The 14,977-nt window shown below is 34.4% G+C and overlaps 4 protein-coding genes across 4 annotated transcripts; 2 read left to right on the top strand and 2 right to left on the bottom strand.

The window, feature by feature from the left end:
• Positions 1 to 533: 533 nt before the first annotated feature.
• On the bottom strand, positions 534 to 4,202 carry LOC105634844 (Protein kinase superfamily protein). Its single transcript, XM_012217775.4, has 4 exons — positions 3,942 to 4,202; positions 3,261 to 3,408; positions 1,492 to 1,754; positions 534 to 1,413 (listed from the first exon to the last, which is right to left on the bottom strand). Exons 1-4 carry the CDS (start codon positions 3,983 to 3,985, stop codon positions 753 to 755), a joined length of 1,116 nt encoding a protein of 371 aa, XP_012073165.1. The 5' UTR covers positions 3,986 to 4,202; the 3' UTR covers positions 534 to 752.
• Positions 4,203 to 6,401: 2,199 nt separating this feature from the next.
• TMM (Leucine-rich repeat (LRR) family protein) lies at positions 6,402 to 8,018 on the bottom strand. Its single transcript, XM_012218043.3, has one exon. The coding sequence runs from the start codon at positions 7,985 to 7,987 to the stop codon at positions 6,509 to 6,511; it is 1,479 nt and encodes a 492-aa protein (XP_012073433.1). The 5' UTR covers positions 7,988 to 8,018; the 3' UTR covers positions 6,402 to 6,508.
• A 993-nt stretch (positions 8,019 to 9,011) lies between these two features.
• LOC105634845 (SNF1-related protein kinase regulatory subunit gamma-like PV42a) lies at positions 9,012 to 10,994 on the top strand. Its single transcript, XM_012217776.4, has 3 exons — positions 9,012 to 9,612; positions 10,079 to 10,430; positions 10,536 to 10,994. The coding sequence occupies exons 1-3, from the start codon at positions 9,137 to 9,139 to the stop codon at positions 10,869 to 10,871; spliced, it is 1,164 nt and encodes a 387-aa protein (XP_012073166.1). The 5' UTR covers positions 9,012 to 9,136; the 3' UTR covers positions 10,872 to 10,994.
• Positions 10,995 to 13,056: 2,062 nt separating this feature from the next.
• LOC105634846 (phosphatidylcholine:diacylglycerol cholinephosphotransferase 1) lies at positions 13,057 to 14,689 on the top strand. The gene is made up of 3 exons (XM_012217777.4): positions 13,057 to 13,774; positions 13,919 to 14,056; positions 14,177 to 14,689. The coding sequence occupies exons 1-3, from the start codon at positions 13,370 to 13,372 to the stop codon at positions 14,477 to 14,479; spliced, it is 846 nt and encodes a 281-aa protein (XP_012073167.1). The 5' UTR covers positions 13,057 to 13,369; the 3' UTR covers positions 14,480 to 14,689.
• The last annotated feature ends 288 nt before the right edge of the window (positions 14,690 to 14,977 follow it).

Genomic DNA, 14,977 nt, shown 5'->3' on the forward strand with positions numbered 1-14,977 from the left:
TTACGAAATTTTACTTGGAATCGTCATATAACTATTGTGAGTAGACTCTGCAGAGCACTGGAATTTTTTAAAATGTCAGTAATTAGGAGTTAAAAGACTTGACTATAGCTGTTGCAAAAATAGTATCCATCCCCATCAATCTCATCTTTACTTCCTTCTATATTTTCCCTTTTTTTCTCGGTTTCACGAACACTTCAATTTTGAGAAATAATCCCTGAAAGTTGTGGATTAGATTGTAGATTGAGCAAAAGAAAAAGTGGGCGACTACTTAAAAAGATTGTAGTTCCCTGTCATCCGCAAAAGAGGGAAGTTTTTTCTTCAGTCAAAGACAGGTAAAAGGACCCAAAAATAAAACAGGATTGTCAGTTACAAAGCAAGCACAAACCAAATTAGACAGAGAATCCAAATAAACCATGATCAAAAGATAATCTGCCATCTCAAATGAATGCACAACGACACGTGAGAATGTGTTATCATTGCTTTCAACTTTTCAAACCAAAACAATTCTCAAGAATACAAAACAATCGGTAAAATACACAGAAGGATCCATGAGTAACTGAAATATTTCATGGACTGATGACCAATCATAATCTACATAAATAAGACACACACCCATTCGCACAATTCTTGCAGCAGTCATGAAGCATCATCATTCCTGACAATTCTAATAAATGGATTGCCAGTGCCGCCTCATAGAAACCCAATACATCAAACCAGAGTTTATATTTAGAAAAATGCAAAACAAAGTATTTTTAGCTATTACCAGACTCTTCGTGCCCAATTTCTTTCACTTCTTGTCTCAGATCCTTCTCCTCTGAGATAAAGTCTGAGCCGTCTTCGTCCTTTGATACTCCATCATTGTAATCAGCAGGCTGGGGGCTTTTAAACAATTCATCATTTTCTAGTTCAGCAAACTTTTCCTTTGATTCTCCTTTCAACAGTTCTAAAACCTCAAGCATTGTTGGTCTTTTCTCAGGTTTATTGTGAGCACACATGAGAGCAACAAGAACAACTCTTTTCATCTCTTCTTCCTCAAAATTCCCATTTAATTTTGGATCTGCCAGCTCATTGAACTTTCCCTCGCATGCTGAAGGCAGAGCCCAATCTACAATTGTGCGTTTCACAGTTGGATTCATTTTCTCAAGGGGTTTTCTGCCACTAGCAAGCTCTAGCAAGAGAATGCCAAAGCTGTATACATCACAGCTCTCTGATGCTTTCCCTAGCATGGCATATTCAGGGGCAAGGTAGCCAAGGGTACCCTTAACTCTTGTGGTTACATGTGTTGCCCCATCTGGGATTAGCTTTGCAAATCCAAAATCAGCAACCTGCGCCTGGAAGTCTGAATCTAACAGCACATTGCTTGCTTTGATGTCTCTGTGGATGATATGTGGGGTCGCATGGTGGTGAAGGTATCTAGATTGGTTAAATTATGAAATTAGTATTATGAGGCAGTGTTATGAGATAGAAATGAGCGATGGGTTCGATACTTACGCAATTCCCTCTGCAGAACCTATTGCAATATTCATTCGCCTCTTCCAGTCAAGAAGACATTCTGCTGAGTGATGTCCGTGAAGATGAGATAGTAAGCTCAAATTTGGCATGTAGTCATATACAATTAGTCGCTCCTGTCCTTCAGCACAATAACCGCGTAGGCTCAGAAGATTTTTGTGTCGAACACGTGCTAGTATTTCAACCTCAACAGCAAATTCCATATCTGCTTTGTTGCTCCAGACCTTCAACCTTTTAACAGCAATCTAAAAAGAAGTCTGTCAGAATTCAAATCTAGTCTATATAAAAAGGCTACTAAATGGTGGATAAAATAGTAAGAAGATTAAAACTTAGAAAATAGAGGATTCTAAAAATTATGTAAATTACAGAAATCAAACAATGTCATGACCCTGTTAGGATAAGAATAACTGCAGTTTTGAGAGCGAAACTAACACTCAGAAGGACTTGAACCTACAGCCTCATGGCTTCAACCTGAAACCTGAATACCTTTTCAGTTATGTCAAACAGTGGCACTGGAGTTTCAAAAATTGCCAGAGAAGATAATTTGTTGCTATGCTTAGAACAACTAATGATAAGAAAATTACATAACGAGCTTTTGTAATGATGAAACTGGTAAGTGCACAGATGGTTTCATCATCCTTTTCAAGTGGTTCCTTGAAACCAACTACCTGCTCAAAGAACTAGGTAGAAAGCACTGTAAGTTAAAAAAAAAAAAAAAAAAAAAAAAAAAAAGATAATTTGGAGATACAAATCAAGTTACCTATGAATGTTAGAAAACCGGTTAGTAAAGCCAGTATGAATAAAGAACAGTCAACTCCACAAAAATCTCAATTTTGATAGTTCATTGAAAGAGTATGTACTTTTATGAATTTCAGGTAAATAACTGGAGAAAGAGATATCATCTGAAGTTGTCAGATTGACATGCTTCAAACAAAAACTCAAAATTTTTCACCCTAATTATTTGATAAAAAGGAGAAAGATCTCTTATGTTCTGAACTGTAACCTTTACTTCTTCAAGAATTTATTTTAAGCATTGTAATCATAAATCAAACCAGGGCTCCTCTATCACCTGAGATGATTTTGGTGTCCTGATATTATTAAGAAAAAAAATCTTCAGACATGAGTTTGTTGGGCTTGAGATTGATCCAAAAAAATTAATTTCTATGCAGAAAAGAAAATTTGCTGGTGTTCAATAAAACTTAAATGTAAGTGTTGAGATTTTAAGAATTGAATGTTAAGCATTCAATGATATAGATGCTTAAACTTTGCAATTGAAAATTTGTTTAAAAGCCCAGTGACAGTATTTTTAATACAAATTCTAAGTTAAGCAGGAGCTGCACGATATGCACATATTAATTGGTGCAGTAAACTAGTGCTCCTAACCTAAAAAATCACGATAGCACTACTTCCCATAGGCACACAGTGGATAGATAGAAAGAGGTATGCCCAATAAGGGTTTTCATATTTATCAACCTGTTTAGACCAATAAATCAGTACCAATAGAAGTAAACTATTAAGACATCAAACTTTCGTCTGAAGCTAAAAGAATATAGAGCAATAAATTTGAGATTCATTAAGGTGTTGGTCCCCTTCTAAATTGTCTTCTAAGTAAAATTGACCAGAGAACATGCTCAATGTAATAATATGTATGATTTATTTTGCATGGCAAACTAACTATAGAAGGGATATTACAGATAGAATTGACAAAAATTAGTTTTACAAAGATATGGAAGCTGAAAATTAAACCTTACTTGTGATCCATCCCAAAGCTGACCCCAGTAAACACTTCCAAATCCTCCTTCTCCCAACTTGTTATCATAATTGAAGTTGTTTGTAGCTGAGTGTAGCTCCTTCAAGGAGAAGATCCGCCATGTTGGTTGTTTCTTTCCTCGCTCTTTCCTGTATAGTTATATACCACATAATGAACAATGTTTTATGAAAATTATACTCATCAAAATATTCATCCAATTTACTATCCTTACTAACTCCATAAGACTCAAATTCAATGTTTTCACACTTCCTCGCTCATCTTAGTTTGTCCTAGCAGCAACCATTCAAAGATTGGTTTGTTTCGGACCAAACCAATTTAAAAGCTTAATCAAACAGGATCCCACCATTTCTGAGCAAACACTTCAAGATTGTTAACAAAGTCTAAAGCAAACCCATTTGAATTCTCATGTGCCACCAAATGAACATCATTTTTATCATGCTTGACTAGGATTTTGATTACTTCTCTTTGTCAACCATCTAAAATCCCCAAACAAAGCAATAATTCCTAGCAATAGCATAAACCAAACATACCCTCGAAAGAGTTACCCATATGATAATTCCCATCATCAGATCAATCCCAAATAAATTCCAAGCACAAATGGAGACACAAATGATCACTCAATACATACCCATACAATTAGCGTAATTGAAAATAAACTTACCGATCCAATCCTTTTCCACAGCAGAATATTGAAGCAAACGCCATATCCACCTTCACCAACCAAAACACTAATTATTTCTCTCTCTAATCCTTTCTTGTCGTCTTCAATCAGTAGTTATAGCAAATAATCAATCTTTATAACTTTTTGCTTTTATTACAGCAGTGGCGCTCTATCCGGTTAGTAAGAGTGAAAAAACTAAAGAAGGCGAAGATGGAGTGAAGGAAGAAGCAACGGTATGGGGTTTAGAGCAGACATCTTCTTATGGGTAGGTGATATTACTAGTGGTTTTAGCTGGATAGTATCAAAAATTTCTTCTTTTGCAGAGAACTGAGAAATGCGAAATTGAAAGGGAAAGGAAAGGAAAGGAAGAGTATGAGTTAAGACTTGTTTGATACTTTATTTTTTGGGCTTTGGTTTGGTTTGGTTTCTATGTATAGTTGTTTTCAATTTTCAAAGGAGTGTTGTTTGGTTACACTAACAGAAACAGTGCCGTTGGGAGTTATAAAATTTGTTTCATGGGAAGAAGAAGTGATTCCTTCCGTCATAAATTCTACAGCGCGTGCAACTACTCTCTCTTGATTCTTTTTAGTACTGTTCTTTTTCATTTATAGTCTCCAAAATCCAAACAACCACGCGCAGCTAGATGGGTAGCGTAAAAGAATTGATGCAAAGAGTGGGCCCTCCCTTACACCGAGCAAGCATTTTCAATTTGTCAAAACGACACCTTGTGGGGCCCATTGTGATGACTAGCCAAAGTTATCTGTTAGAAATTTCGAAGACAATCATATGCGCTGTTTTTTGCGATTTTTTTTTTTTTTTTTTTTTGTTTTTTGGATAATAGAGTATCTTCAAACTTTTTGAGCAAGATAAAATTACAGAGAAATGAAACATCTTCATTTCATAAAGCAAGCCTTGGACAGTAATACGGTGAAATTATTCTTATTTTGGATCTTCCATTCATCTATTTATTTCATTATTTTTTTTTATTTCTTAAGAAATCAGTGAACCAAGTTATTTATATGTTAACTCGAATTACTGATTTAATGTCTAACTTATGTGTCTGATATGTATATTATATTTTCATATGCTAATAACAATTGAGCAGTTTTATAAAATCATTTTATCATCGAAGAAATATATTTATTATAATGTAAATTCATAATTTATTTCATTCCTTCTATTTTTTTAATCAAAACGAAAATAGTAAGAAAATTTTGAGATTTATTTTTAAAAATGAAAATATAAGATAATAAAAAGTTAAAAAAATAAAAATAAGATGACATTAACGGATATATTCATATAATATTATGAGTAAAACTGTTTAGTTTAATCTTTCAAAAAAAAAATCAAATACACTTAAATTGAAAAAAAAAAAATCTATTATGAATTAAAAAAAGTGTATAATTAGTGCTTCAAAATTAGATTATAATGTAAAGTCATTAAATCCTCTTTGAAATCTCACTGTATAAGCCTGTTTGTTTCATTCGTTCTCATACTTCTTTTTATTTTATTTTATTATTTAAAGGAAATTAGGAGTTTGATATATTTTCTGATCTACTCTATGTTGAAACAATATTGAGTATACGATGTCGCTTTATTCAATCATATGCAAAATTTAATTATTAAATTTTGGAAGCAATCTTGTTAATTTTATAATAATCATTCGAGTAACAAATTAACTACCTTCATAAATAATTAATCTAACTACCAATCTTTTGGTAATTATGGATAGGGAGTGCTTAATCGTAATTTAGTAATTAATGGATAAAAACAGCGACTTAAAACCTGAATTAAGCACAATGTGCAGCAAAAATCATGGCAATGGATGAAATATAGTGAGATCCAGTTAAACTGATTATAACAACATAACTAATTAACTACTAATGGATAAAACAATAATTGAAGTGTCAAAAGGATTTTATTTTTGGATTAATAATTGATTAGTTCAATAATTAAATATTTGTCTTGTAATTTAATAGTTTATGTTGGTTTCTTTTTTATACTTAATATAAAAAAATAAAAATTCACATTACAGAATGTTTTGCTTTTCTACTTCTCTTCATTCTTCAAAACTAAACAAAACAGAACACAAGAAGATAATTGCTTAAAATAATTAATTAAATACTTCGTAATTAAAAATTAGTGAGCTGTGGTTCATTAATTAATTAGCACTTTCAGGCCTGGCTTTTTCTGAGCACATGGTGCTGGCTATATATATATATATAAGAAAAATATATATAAAGTTTTTGGATAAAAATTATAATTGCATCAATATGGTCCCGACTCCCAATTCCTGGCATGGAAGAAGCCCTACCAAATGATTGATTTCAAAGAAGGCTTACAATGTAAGTTATAAGACAAAAACTGTCTTATGTTCTTCTTTCTTTTGTACATAAGACATTGCTAATAGGTAATGTTTTTTTTTCAAAAAAAAAAAAAAAAAAAAAAAAAAAAAGAAGAAAAAAAAAAGGTAATGTGTGAAATATATAAATGTTATGAATGCTATAGCTATATGTATTTAATCTAATAATTTAAAATTTTTTGCTCTCTATTTTACATGCCACACCTTACAATAAAAGCAAAACAAAAACAACAAATGATGATTGTTGAAGAAACCTAACAAAAGTTGAATCTTTATGAACTGAACAAGAGGATTTATTGATTGTACTTGCCATTTCTTTATCTATGGCAGATAGATGCTGCACTGATTTTGCTGAACTGGGTCTCCATTTATTACATAGACCGATACCCGAATCAAATGATGAATCCAACCCTTCTTCAAAACCACTATTAGCATCGTAACACAATCCTGTATTGTTATGAAGTTTGAGCTTTCTTCTCATCCTCCAAACCATTTCTCTTCCGAACGGAACCGGACCAGATAATTGATTATCATTTAATTTTAATTCACTAAGATTTTTCAAATTTTTAAAATTTATAGAAATTGAACCATTAAAACAATTTCCATCAAGACGAACGACTCTTAAATTTATTAATCGACCTAACGAGTCTGGTATTGGACCTTGAAAATTCGAATTTGAGAGAACTAATATCATTAAACTCTTCATACCATCAAATTGATCACTAGCAAGTGTAGTGGACATTGGATTTCCTTCAAGAACTAATGCTTGGAGAGAACTTAAGCTTCTAATTGATAGTGGAAGTGACTTTGACAAACGATTATGACTTAAATCCATAAGTATTAGTTCCTTTAATCCACTAAATGAATCGGGAATTGAACCGGTGAGCCGATTATGACTAAAATCCATTTTTATAAGAGAATGGCAAGAACCAAGGCTAGATGGGATTGAACCCATTAGAAAGTTTCGGTTCAAATCCAAAACATTCAAAACTGGAAAAGTTAAACTAGGTATTGAACCAGTTAACTTGTTTCCACTCAAATCCAACGACCTTAAACTGGTCAACCGGCCCAATGAAACTGGAATTGAACCGTTGAGATTATTTTTGTGAAGATCAAGAACCTTTAAACGAGTAAGATTGCCCAATTCACTCGGAATAGGGCCCACATGCCCATTTTCCCTGAGCACTAATGTCTGCAAAGTTGGGCCCAACTGGCCTAAAAATGAAGGGATCGGTTGTGGGTTATAACTAACGCAACGGTAAAAAAACAAGGTCCTAATATGAGGAAGCTTAGTAATGGCCTTTGAAATATAAGACTTAGTTGGGTCACAAGCAGGGAAGGCTGTGTCATCAGACAATGCACCAAAAGACAATGAAACGACATGGTAAACATTGTCCTTGTCAAGCATACACTCTATGCCGTGCCACCGGCCGCGGCAAACGTCGGGTATGTCGGTAGCCCAATCGTTGCCGGTAGCCTTCATTATTTCATATACAGCATCTTGCTCGTGGGCCTCGGTTTGTGCTCCGCTCATATTTGTTCCAAATCCGTTTCGAAGCCCATCTATTAAGGCAGATTGGTTGCTAGAATCTGAAACAATGACAACAAAGGGCTTAGCAATTGGTAATAAACAAGAAATGAGAAGTAGAAATAGAAGTGTTTGTGGAGAGAAAAAGTTTGCCATTTTGGAAAAAGGATTGTGAAGGGAGAAGAATTGTCGGCTTGAGGCTTAAATAGGGCTAAGGGAGAGAAGAGTAGTTAATGAGATGGGCCATAGAAGAAGGCTAGTTTGGTGTATAGAATAATGAGAAGCTAATTATGGGTTCACGAGAATGAGGAGGAGCAGAAATAAATTGATACGTGGGAATTTGAGCATTAATGTCTTTCACGAGAAATTTTCAAGTTTCATCAATGAATCTGAACTTATTTTTTGTCCAATTGTCCAATCTGAACTTAAAGCCTCTAAGAATATTATGGAACTTTTACTATCTATATCTACAAAATTTAGAATATTAATTAACTTTCTTAATTTATGATTCCAAAAAAAATACAGATATTCAGAAACAGAGAGCCGGTGACTTTTTGATTCTGAAACATCTATCATATAATAAAATTTCATTTTATAGTTAACAGAAAAAATATACAATGAAGCAGCGATTAATACATAAACAAATATTTTCTAGTATTTTTCTCTTCAATAATTACTTTTCTTGAATTTCAAAAATTATATTTATATATTTATTTATTAGTTATTTTTTAAAATAAGTTCTATAATTACTTAATGACTATTGTTTTTCATTTCATGTAAATATCCTACATGAAATCACTATTTTTACTGTGTAATAACTCCAGATAAAATTTTCTGATATAAAAATTTTTTGTTTCCATTATGATTTGATTAATTGTCTTATTAATACGAAAAATGAGATAACAAAAAAGTTACATCGGTATGTACCCCAAATAACGTTTTCGTTGGCCTCTAAAGAATATAAAAATAGGAAAATTCTTTAGTTTGATGGTCAGAAAATTGGGATAAAAGCCGGGCTCTATCCCTTTGGTTGCATGCAATAACATATACTTGTCAAAACCACAAAGCCACTTAGCCATGCAAATCGCACAATTCTTAGCTCATTGACACGTACATGCACTTGCAAGACATCTATATCCATTCCAATGATCAATCTTTCTCTCTATTTTTTTTTTTTCTTTTTTCTTTTCGTATATTAACACACATTTGACATATCCTGTTATTTTCAACAACTTAATATATGCGAACTCACTATTTATTTGCTCTTTTAATTCCTTTGTCAAAACCAAAACCCCCACCATAATCATGCAAGAACAGAAATTGGATATCAACACCTCCCCCTCCCCCTCCGCTGACAGTGGGCGCGTTAAGAGCTTCCCGGCTGAAAATATAAGGCTGAGAGATAAGAAAGTGAGAGACCTCATGATGGATAAGAGAAGACTAGTGGAGGTACCCTACACAGCCTCCCTGGCCCACACAATAAACACTCTGGTGGCTAACCGGGTGGTGGCGGTTCCGGTGGCTGCACCGCCAGGGCACTGGATTGGTGCTGGTGGGTCCATGATTATGGAGTCTGATAAGCAGACTGGAGTTGTAAGGAAGCACTATATAGGGATGGTTACTATGCTTGATATATTGGCACATATTGCAGGTGACGATCAAATGAACGGTGGTGATGGTGATGCTTCTGATCTTGATAAGAAGATGTCAGCCCCAGTTTCTTCCATCATAGGGCATTGCTTGGAGGGGCTTAGTTTGTGGACTCTAAATCCGAACACAAGGTGAGTGTATTTTGATATCATTGGTAATTATATGAAAAAGTGAGTAAATAAATAAATAATAGTTCAAGAAATTCTTGAAATTTTTAGGTTTTTCTTGTGATTTTTATGATATTGAATATTGTTATACAATTTGGGATTTCATTTTCTAGCTTAATTTTTTGTCAATAATAAAATTTTAGTACTTGTCATATATGTGAGGACTAGGCAACAATTTTCAAATTTAATTAGAACTTCAGCTACCAATTTGGTATACTAGAATTTAAACTAACTAATAATGAATTTAATAATGAATTTAATTAGAGTTTTGATTGTGAGGTCTCGAATTTCAACCCTAATTCGAGTTAAATAAACTGGAAAAAAAAATTGGATTCTACTTTTCTCCTATAGAGGAGGCAAATTTTTTGCTATTATTTATAAATAATAGTTACATTACCAATCTGTTTCTTCTGCAATTATGAACTTGCAGCATCCTGGATTGTATGGAAGTATTCAGCAAAGGAATCCACCGTGCATTAGTACCACTCGACAGTCACATGGACAACATCTCAGGCGTGGAGCTGGTAGAATCGGCCTCGACTTATCGAATGCTTACACAAATGGACTTACTAAAATTCTTGAAGGAAAATGCTTCTGATCTACAAACCATAATATCACGTAATGTGGAGGAAATAGGAGCAATAAACGAAAATGTTTTCGGTATAACTAGTCGAACAAATGTGATTGATGCCATCAAATGCATGAGAGCTGCAATGCTGAATGCTGTTCCAATAGTTATTGCATCCAATTTCCTTGAAGAAGATTGCAGGCAGCTTATAGATGTAGTCAATTTTTTTAACATTGTTCATAGCCTTTTAGCTGTTTACACTTACTGATTTCAACTTCAGGATAGTGATGATATTGACATTGTTCTATAATATGTGCAGGGTAAAGGCAAGAAGCTTATAGGAACATTTTCAGCGACAGATCTGAGGGGGTGCCATTTAGCTGCCTTACAAACATGGTTGCCTTTAAGCGCTTTAGAATTCACCGAGCATATTTCAGCTTCCCCAGTATATGCATCTCCTAATGCGTCAAACGTTTTGCCAAGGGAACTTGTGACTTGCTATCCTGAATCGCCTCTCGAGGAAGTCATCGACAAGGTTATTACGAAACATGTGCATCGAGTTTGGGTTGTGGATGAACAAGGTGTTCTTGTTGGACTTGTTGCTCTAACAGACATTATCAGAGTAATAAGGGCTTCATTGTTGTCGGGTTTATAGTAACATTTGGGTGTTTTAATGTTTGTGTTGTGTGTTTTCATCTTTTATTTCTGCACCAAACTTATTTTAATGTGTATTTAATTAAACTATTAAACTTTAATTGCATGTTTGCTCTTCCATCAAGTCACCATAAGTATTTTCCCACAAAACTTTTATTATGTTGGAACCATTTTTTTTTTTTAAAATAGTAGTAAATTTTTTTTTACAAATATAATAACCATAATTAAATATAATATTAATCTCTCTTAATCGGAGATTATTATATTATATTTAAAAGGAAAAAAAAAGTATATTAATTGATTGATAAGGAGGAAATTTAGAGATGTAAATCTCTTAAGTACATACACAAAGATTTATTTTTCAATATTTGCTGACAATGTCTTAATTTGATTATCCGAGAAATTTAATTTGATTTGAATAATTTTTTTCCTCTTGGGAAAATCTTTTGCGAAGAGCACTTCGACCGTATGAACAATACCACCTAATAATTAATTTCAAAAATATTTTTATTTTAAATCAAATTAATAAGTTTGTGAATAGTCTAAGTTTTGAGTGCATATTACAAGCATTTATTTCGTGTACCTGTGAATCATTTTCCCATCGACGTCATTGTAATCACCGCCACCTTTTTTATTTTTATTTTTTATTTTTTAAGAATAAACATAACACGTTTCTAACATTGCCATTTTTTTAAGTTTATTAAAGATGATTTTTTTATGAATTACGGGTTATGATTTAGTTGAAAACGTAAGATTGGACATAGAAAAAAATTTTTGGATTCGATTTTCACTAGATATATCTACAGTGAGGAGCCAAAAGCTGTGACTAAGCACGAGCAGAATCAGGCAGTCTCGATAATAGAATCCGAATACCGGTGGTTTACAAAAAAAAAATCATAATTTTATCAAAAAAAGAAAAAAAAAAAAGAAATTGTACATGTTTTACCTTATTAGAAACAAGTTGAAAAATGAATTATATTTTTCCTAAGAGTCTTTTATCAAATTTTTAGGTATACAAAAGAGAAAAAGAAAGACCAGCTAACACACAAACGAGAGTAGGCGACACCAGCTATATCATGACTCAACCATTGCTGAAGACCAGAAGGAGCAGAAACAAAAGAAGTAACACCTAAGCCCAAAGTAAAGGCATAAGAAGCCATCCAATCAGCGCAGAAGTTGGCTTCTCTATAGATTTGGGAGATGTGAATGCTCCAGTCCAGACGAAAATAATATTGAATAGCTAACACCAAGGAACGAACGGAACAAGGGATCGAATTCTTGCCTTGGATAATAAGAACTGCCTTAGCATTGTCACATTCAACAAAAACCTGAGCATAGCCTTGAAAGAAAGCAAGCTTCAGCCCTTCATAAATAGCCCATAGTTCAGCCTCTAGGACCGAGCACCTCTCGATACGAACAGTGAAACCTCCAAGCCAATTACCCAGCTGATCTCGAAAAAGTCCTCCCCCAAAAGCCAAACCTAACTCCCCAAAAAAGGAGCCATCTGTGTTGAGCTTAATAGAATTGGGTAGAGGAGGAATCCAAGAAATCCATTTTTCCACTCTAGTCGAGATAGCATCAGAAGAAACATTACAGCGAGTTTGTCCATAAGACAAAGCTTCATTAATAGCGTTACGGGCAAGAATGAAAGGAGGAGTGACCTGTTGACTAAAAACAAATCTGTTTCTATTTTTCCATCTTAATGAAACTTATTTACGGGAAGAATTATTTCCATCTTTTATCAATTTAATTAAATTAAAGTAAAAATTGTATCGGATATTTTTTATGAGAATAATAATATCTTTTGACGAGAAAAAAAAAAGATATAATTAAAATTTTTTTTCCGGTGAAATTAGTAAATTGGATTTAAAATATGGACGGATTAGACAAGCTTATCCCTCCAGAAATATGGCCATGTCAGCATTTGTGGTTGAAATAAACTTAAGAGATTTGAAACTTCACCACCGTCCTTGCATTGCACATCTAAGAGGATGACGTTTGTGCCTTTCCTAGCTGTACTTTTTTCTTTAACAAGGTGGGACCTTTCTATCTTTATTCTTTTGAGTTTTTGTTTGGCAAATAGCTGAAAATTTTCTAAGAAAAGTTAAATGGGAAAGAAAATTAGAATGGAAATTGGCCTTTACTAAATAGATTTTAGCCTTAGTGCGGCCTTAGAGGGGGAGAGGATTTAAAAAATTTGCGACCTTTCCCACACATTTATATTTTTGTTTATTAGGCACTAAAGAAGATTTAGTCTAATCAGGCACCTTCTACGCGTGTAAGAATTAAGAAGCAGCCAAACACTTGTCCAAACAAAAGCTCTTCCCTTTCTTTTTAACCTAATCGCAGAAGAAATTAACATTTTCTCTCCCAGATATTTACTTTCTCACCCACCATTCCCCTTTTCTTTTTTATATCTGTCTGTCTCTTCCGCATGTTCCATATAATGCAAAACAGTCAGCCATACATTCTCCTCTCTTTCTTCTCCATCACTCAGCCATGACTTCCACTGCCGTCGCCGCCACCGCCGCCGCCACCACCACCACCACCACCACGCTTCCTTCACTTCATAAGCGCAAAAACATCAACGTCAACACTGTCGACGGTGTTGAAATGGTCAAGAAGATCGCTAACGGCAATGGCGCCGTCGTCCATGGCGTTTACGGGTTTGATCCTTCGTTTATGAAATGGACAGTGCATGATGTGGTCAATGTAGTTAAGTTCCATTGGTTGCCGTGCTTTTTTGGGCTTGGGTTGTTGTTCTTCATGGCCGTGGAATACACGCTCCGGATGGTTCCGGCGACATCACAGCCGTTTGACTTGGGGTTTATTGCCACGCGCTCTCTCCATCGGCTGCTTTCCTCCTGGCCAGAGCTTAACACTTTGTTGGCTGGTCTTAATACGGTATGAAATTATTAGCCAAACCAAATCATTGGTTGATTAATAGATTTGATTTTGGGCAAACCCAATTTGGTCCAAGGGATTTTTTTTTTATACAGTAATCTATTGAAATCTGATATTTTCTCCATTATTTAACATCATGATTAGGTGTTCGTGGGGATGCAAACAGCATATATATTATGGACATGGCTAATAGAGGGCAGACCAAGAGCTACCATCTCGGCTTTATTCATGTTCACTTGCCGAGGGATTCTTGGCTACTCCACTCAGCTTCCACTGCCTGAGGTTCTTGTTAAACACTATTGTTTTGCCTTTGTTATTGTTTAATATTGATTCCCAAAAGCCAACGGGCGTTTTTTAATAGAAAAGTGCAGTCATTGATGGTAAAATATTTGATGATAACAGGGATTTCTTGGATCAGGAGTGGACTTCCCAGTAGGGAACGTGTCCTTCTTCTTGTTCTTCTCAGGGCACGTTGCAGGGTCTGTGATAGCATCTCTGGATATGAGAAGAATGAAGAGGTGGGAATTGGCATGGACATTTGATGTGCTTAATGTTCTACAAGCGGTGAGGCTTCTTGGCACCAGAGGTCATTATACAATTGATTTAGCTGTTGGTGTGGGTGCTGGTATTCTCTTTGATTCGCTTGCTGGGAAATATGAACAAACCAAGATTAAGTGCTCAAAAGAAGAAGCTCTCTTTAGTTAAAAAGACAAGGAAACAACTAGTATAGGTGTAGAGGAGGAGGAGTAGCCAGCCCATATCAGGGTAAAGGTGAAAATCAATGTACCTTTGATATGTCAAAAGACTTGCAATACAAAGAGAGAAAGGGCGTAAAATGATCTTTCATCTTTAAGCTAAAATGTCCACTTCAACTATTAACTAATCAAAATATCTCCATTAGGAGCTTCTAGGAAACTTGGTTGGTTTGAACAATTCAAGTACCTAAAGGTTTGGATGGAAAATGTGAAACAAAGTAATTATTTGTGCCCAGGTGATTGGATGTGGTGGCGGTCCTTAACTGCCTCTAATTGCATTTTGCTTGAATAAAGTCAAAGATTAGAAATTCTTGACCAATATTATTAATTTACCGTCTCAAATAATTGTTTTAAATGCATAGAATTACCTTCTGCGATGGTGGGGGGTTGAGCCTTACGTGTTGAAAGTTGTAACAACCATTTTATGCGTAAGAAACACGTGGAGTTG

This window comes from Jatropha curcas, chromosome 1, assembly GCF_041381405.1.
Source record: "Jatropha curcas cultivar XTBG-Jc1 chromosome 1, XTBG_Jcur_1.0, whole genome shotgun sequence".
Lineage (NCBI taxonomy): Eukaryota > Viridiplantae > Streptophyta > Magnoliopsida > Malpighiales > Euphorbiaceae > Jatropha > Jatropha curcas.

What these genes read in the sequence shown, in the direction of transcription:
- LOC105634844 (XM_012217775.4), bottom strand. Translation starts at nt 3,985, where the DNA reads ATGGCGTTTGCTTCAATATTCTGCTGTGGAAAAGGATTGGATCG. An exon ending in TGTGGAAAAGGATTGGATCG is followed by an intron (nt 3,409 to 3,941) that starts GTAAGTTTATTT and finishes ATAACTATACAG; the next exon opens with GAAAGAGCGAGGAAAGAAAC. An exon ending in GGTTCTGCAGAGGGAATTGC is followed by an intron (nt 1,414 to 1,491) that starts GTAAGTATCGAA and finishes TAACCAATCTAG; the next exon opens with ATACCTTCACCACCATGCGA.
- TMM (XM_012218043.3), bottom strand. Translation starts at nt 7,987, where the DNA reads ATGGCAAACTTTTTCTCTCCACAAACACTTCTATTTCTACTTCTCATT.
- LOC105634845 (XM_012217776.4), top strand. Translation starts at nt 9,137, where the DNA reads ATGCAAGAACAGAAATTGGATATCAACACCTCCCCCTCCCCCTCCGCT. An exon ending in ACTCTAAATCCGAACACAAG is followed by an intron (nt 9,613 to 10,078) that starts GTGAGTGTATTT and finishes ATGAACTTGCAG; the next exon opens with CATCCTGGATTGTATGGAAG. An exon ending in ATTGCAGGCAGCTTATAGAT is followed by an intron (nt 10,431 to 10,535) that starts GTAGTCAATTTT and finishes TAATATGTGCAG; the next exon opens with GGTAAAGGCAAGAAGCTTAT.
- LOC105634846 (XM_012217777.4), top strand. Translation starts at nt 13,370, where the DNA reads ATGACTTCCACTGCCGTCGCCGCCACCGCCGCCGCCACCACCACCACC. An exon ending in TGTTGGCTGGTCTTAATACG is followed by an intron (nt 13,775 to 13,918) that starts GTATGAAATTAT and finishes CATCATGATTAG; the next exon opens with GTGTTCGTGGGGATGCAAAC. An exon ending in CTCAGCTTCCACTGCCTGAG is followed by an intron (nt 14,057 to 14,176) that starts GTTCTTGTTAAA and finishes TGATGATAACAG; the next exon opens with GGATTTCTTGGATCAGGAGT.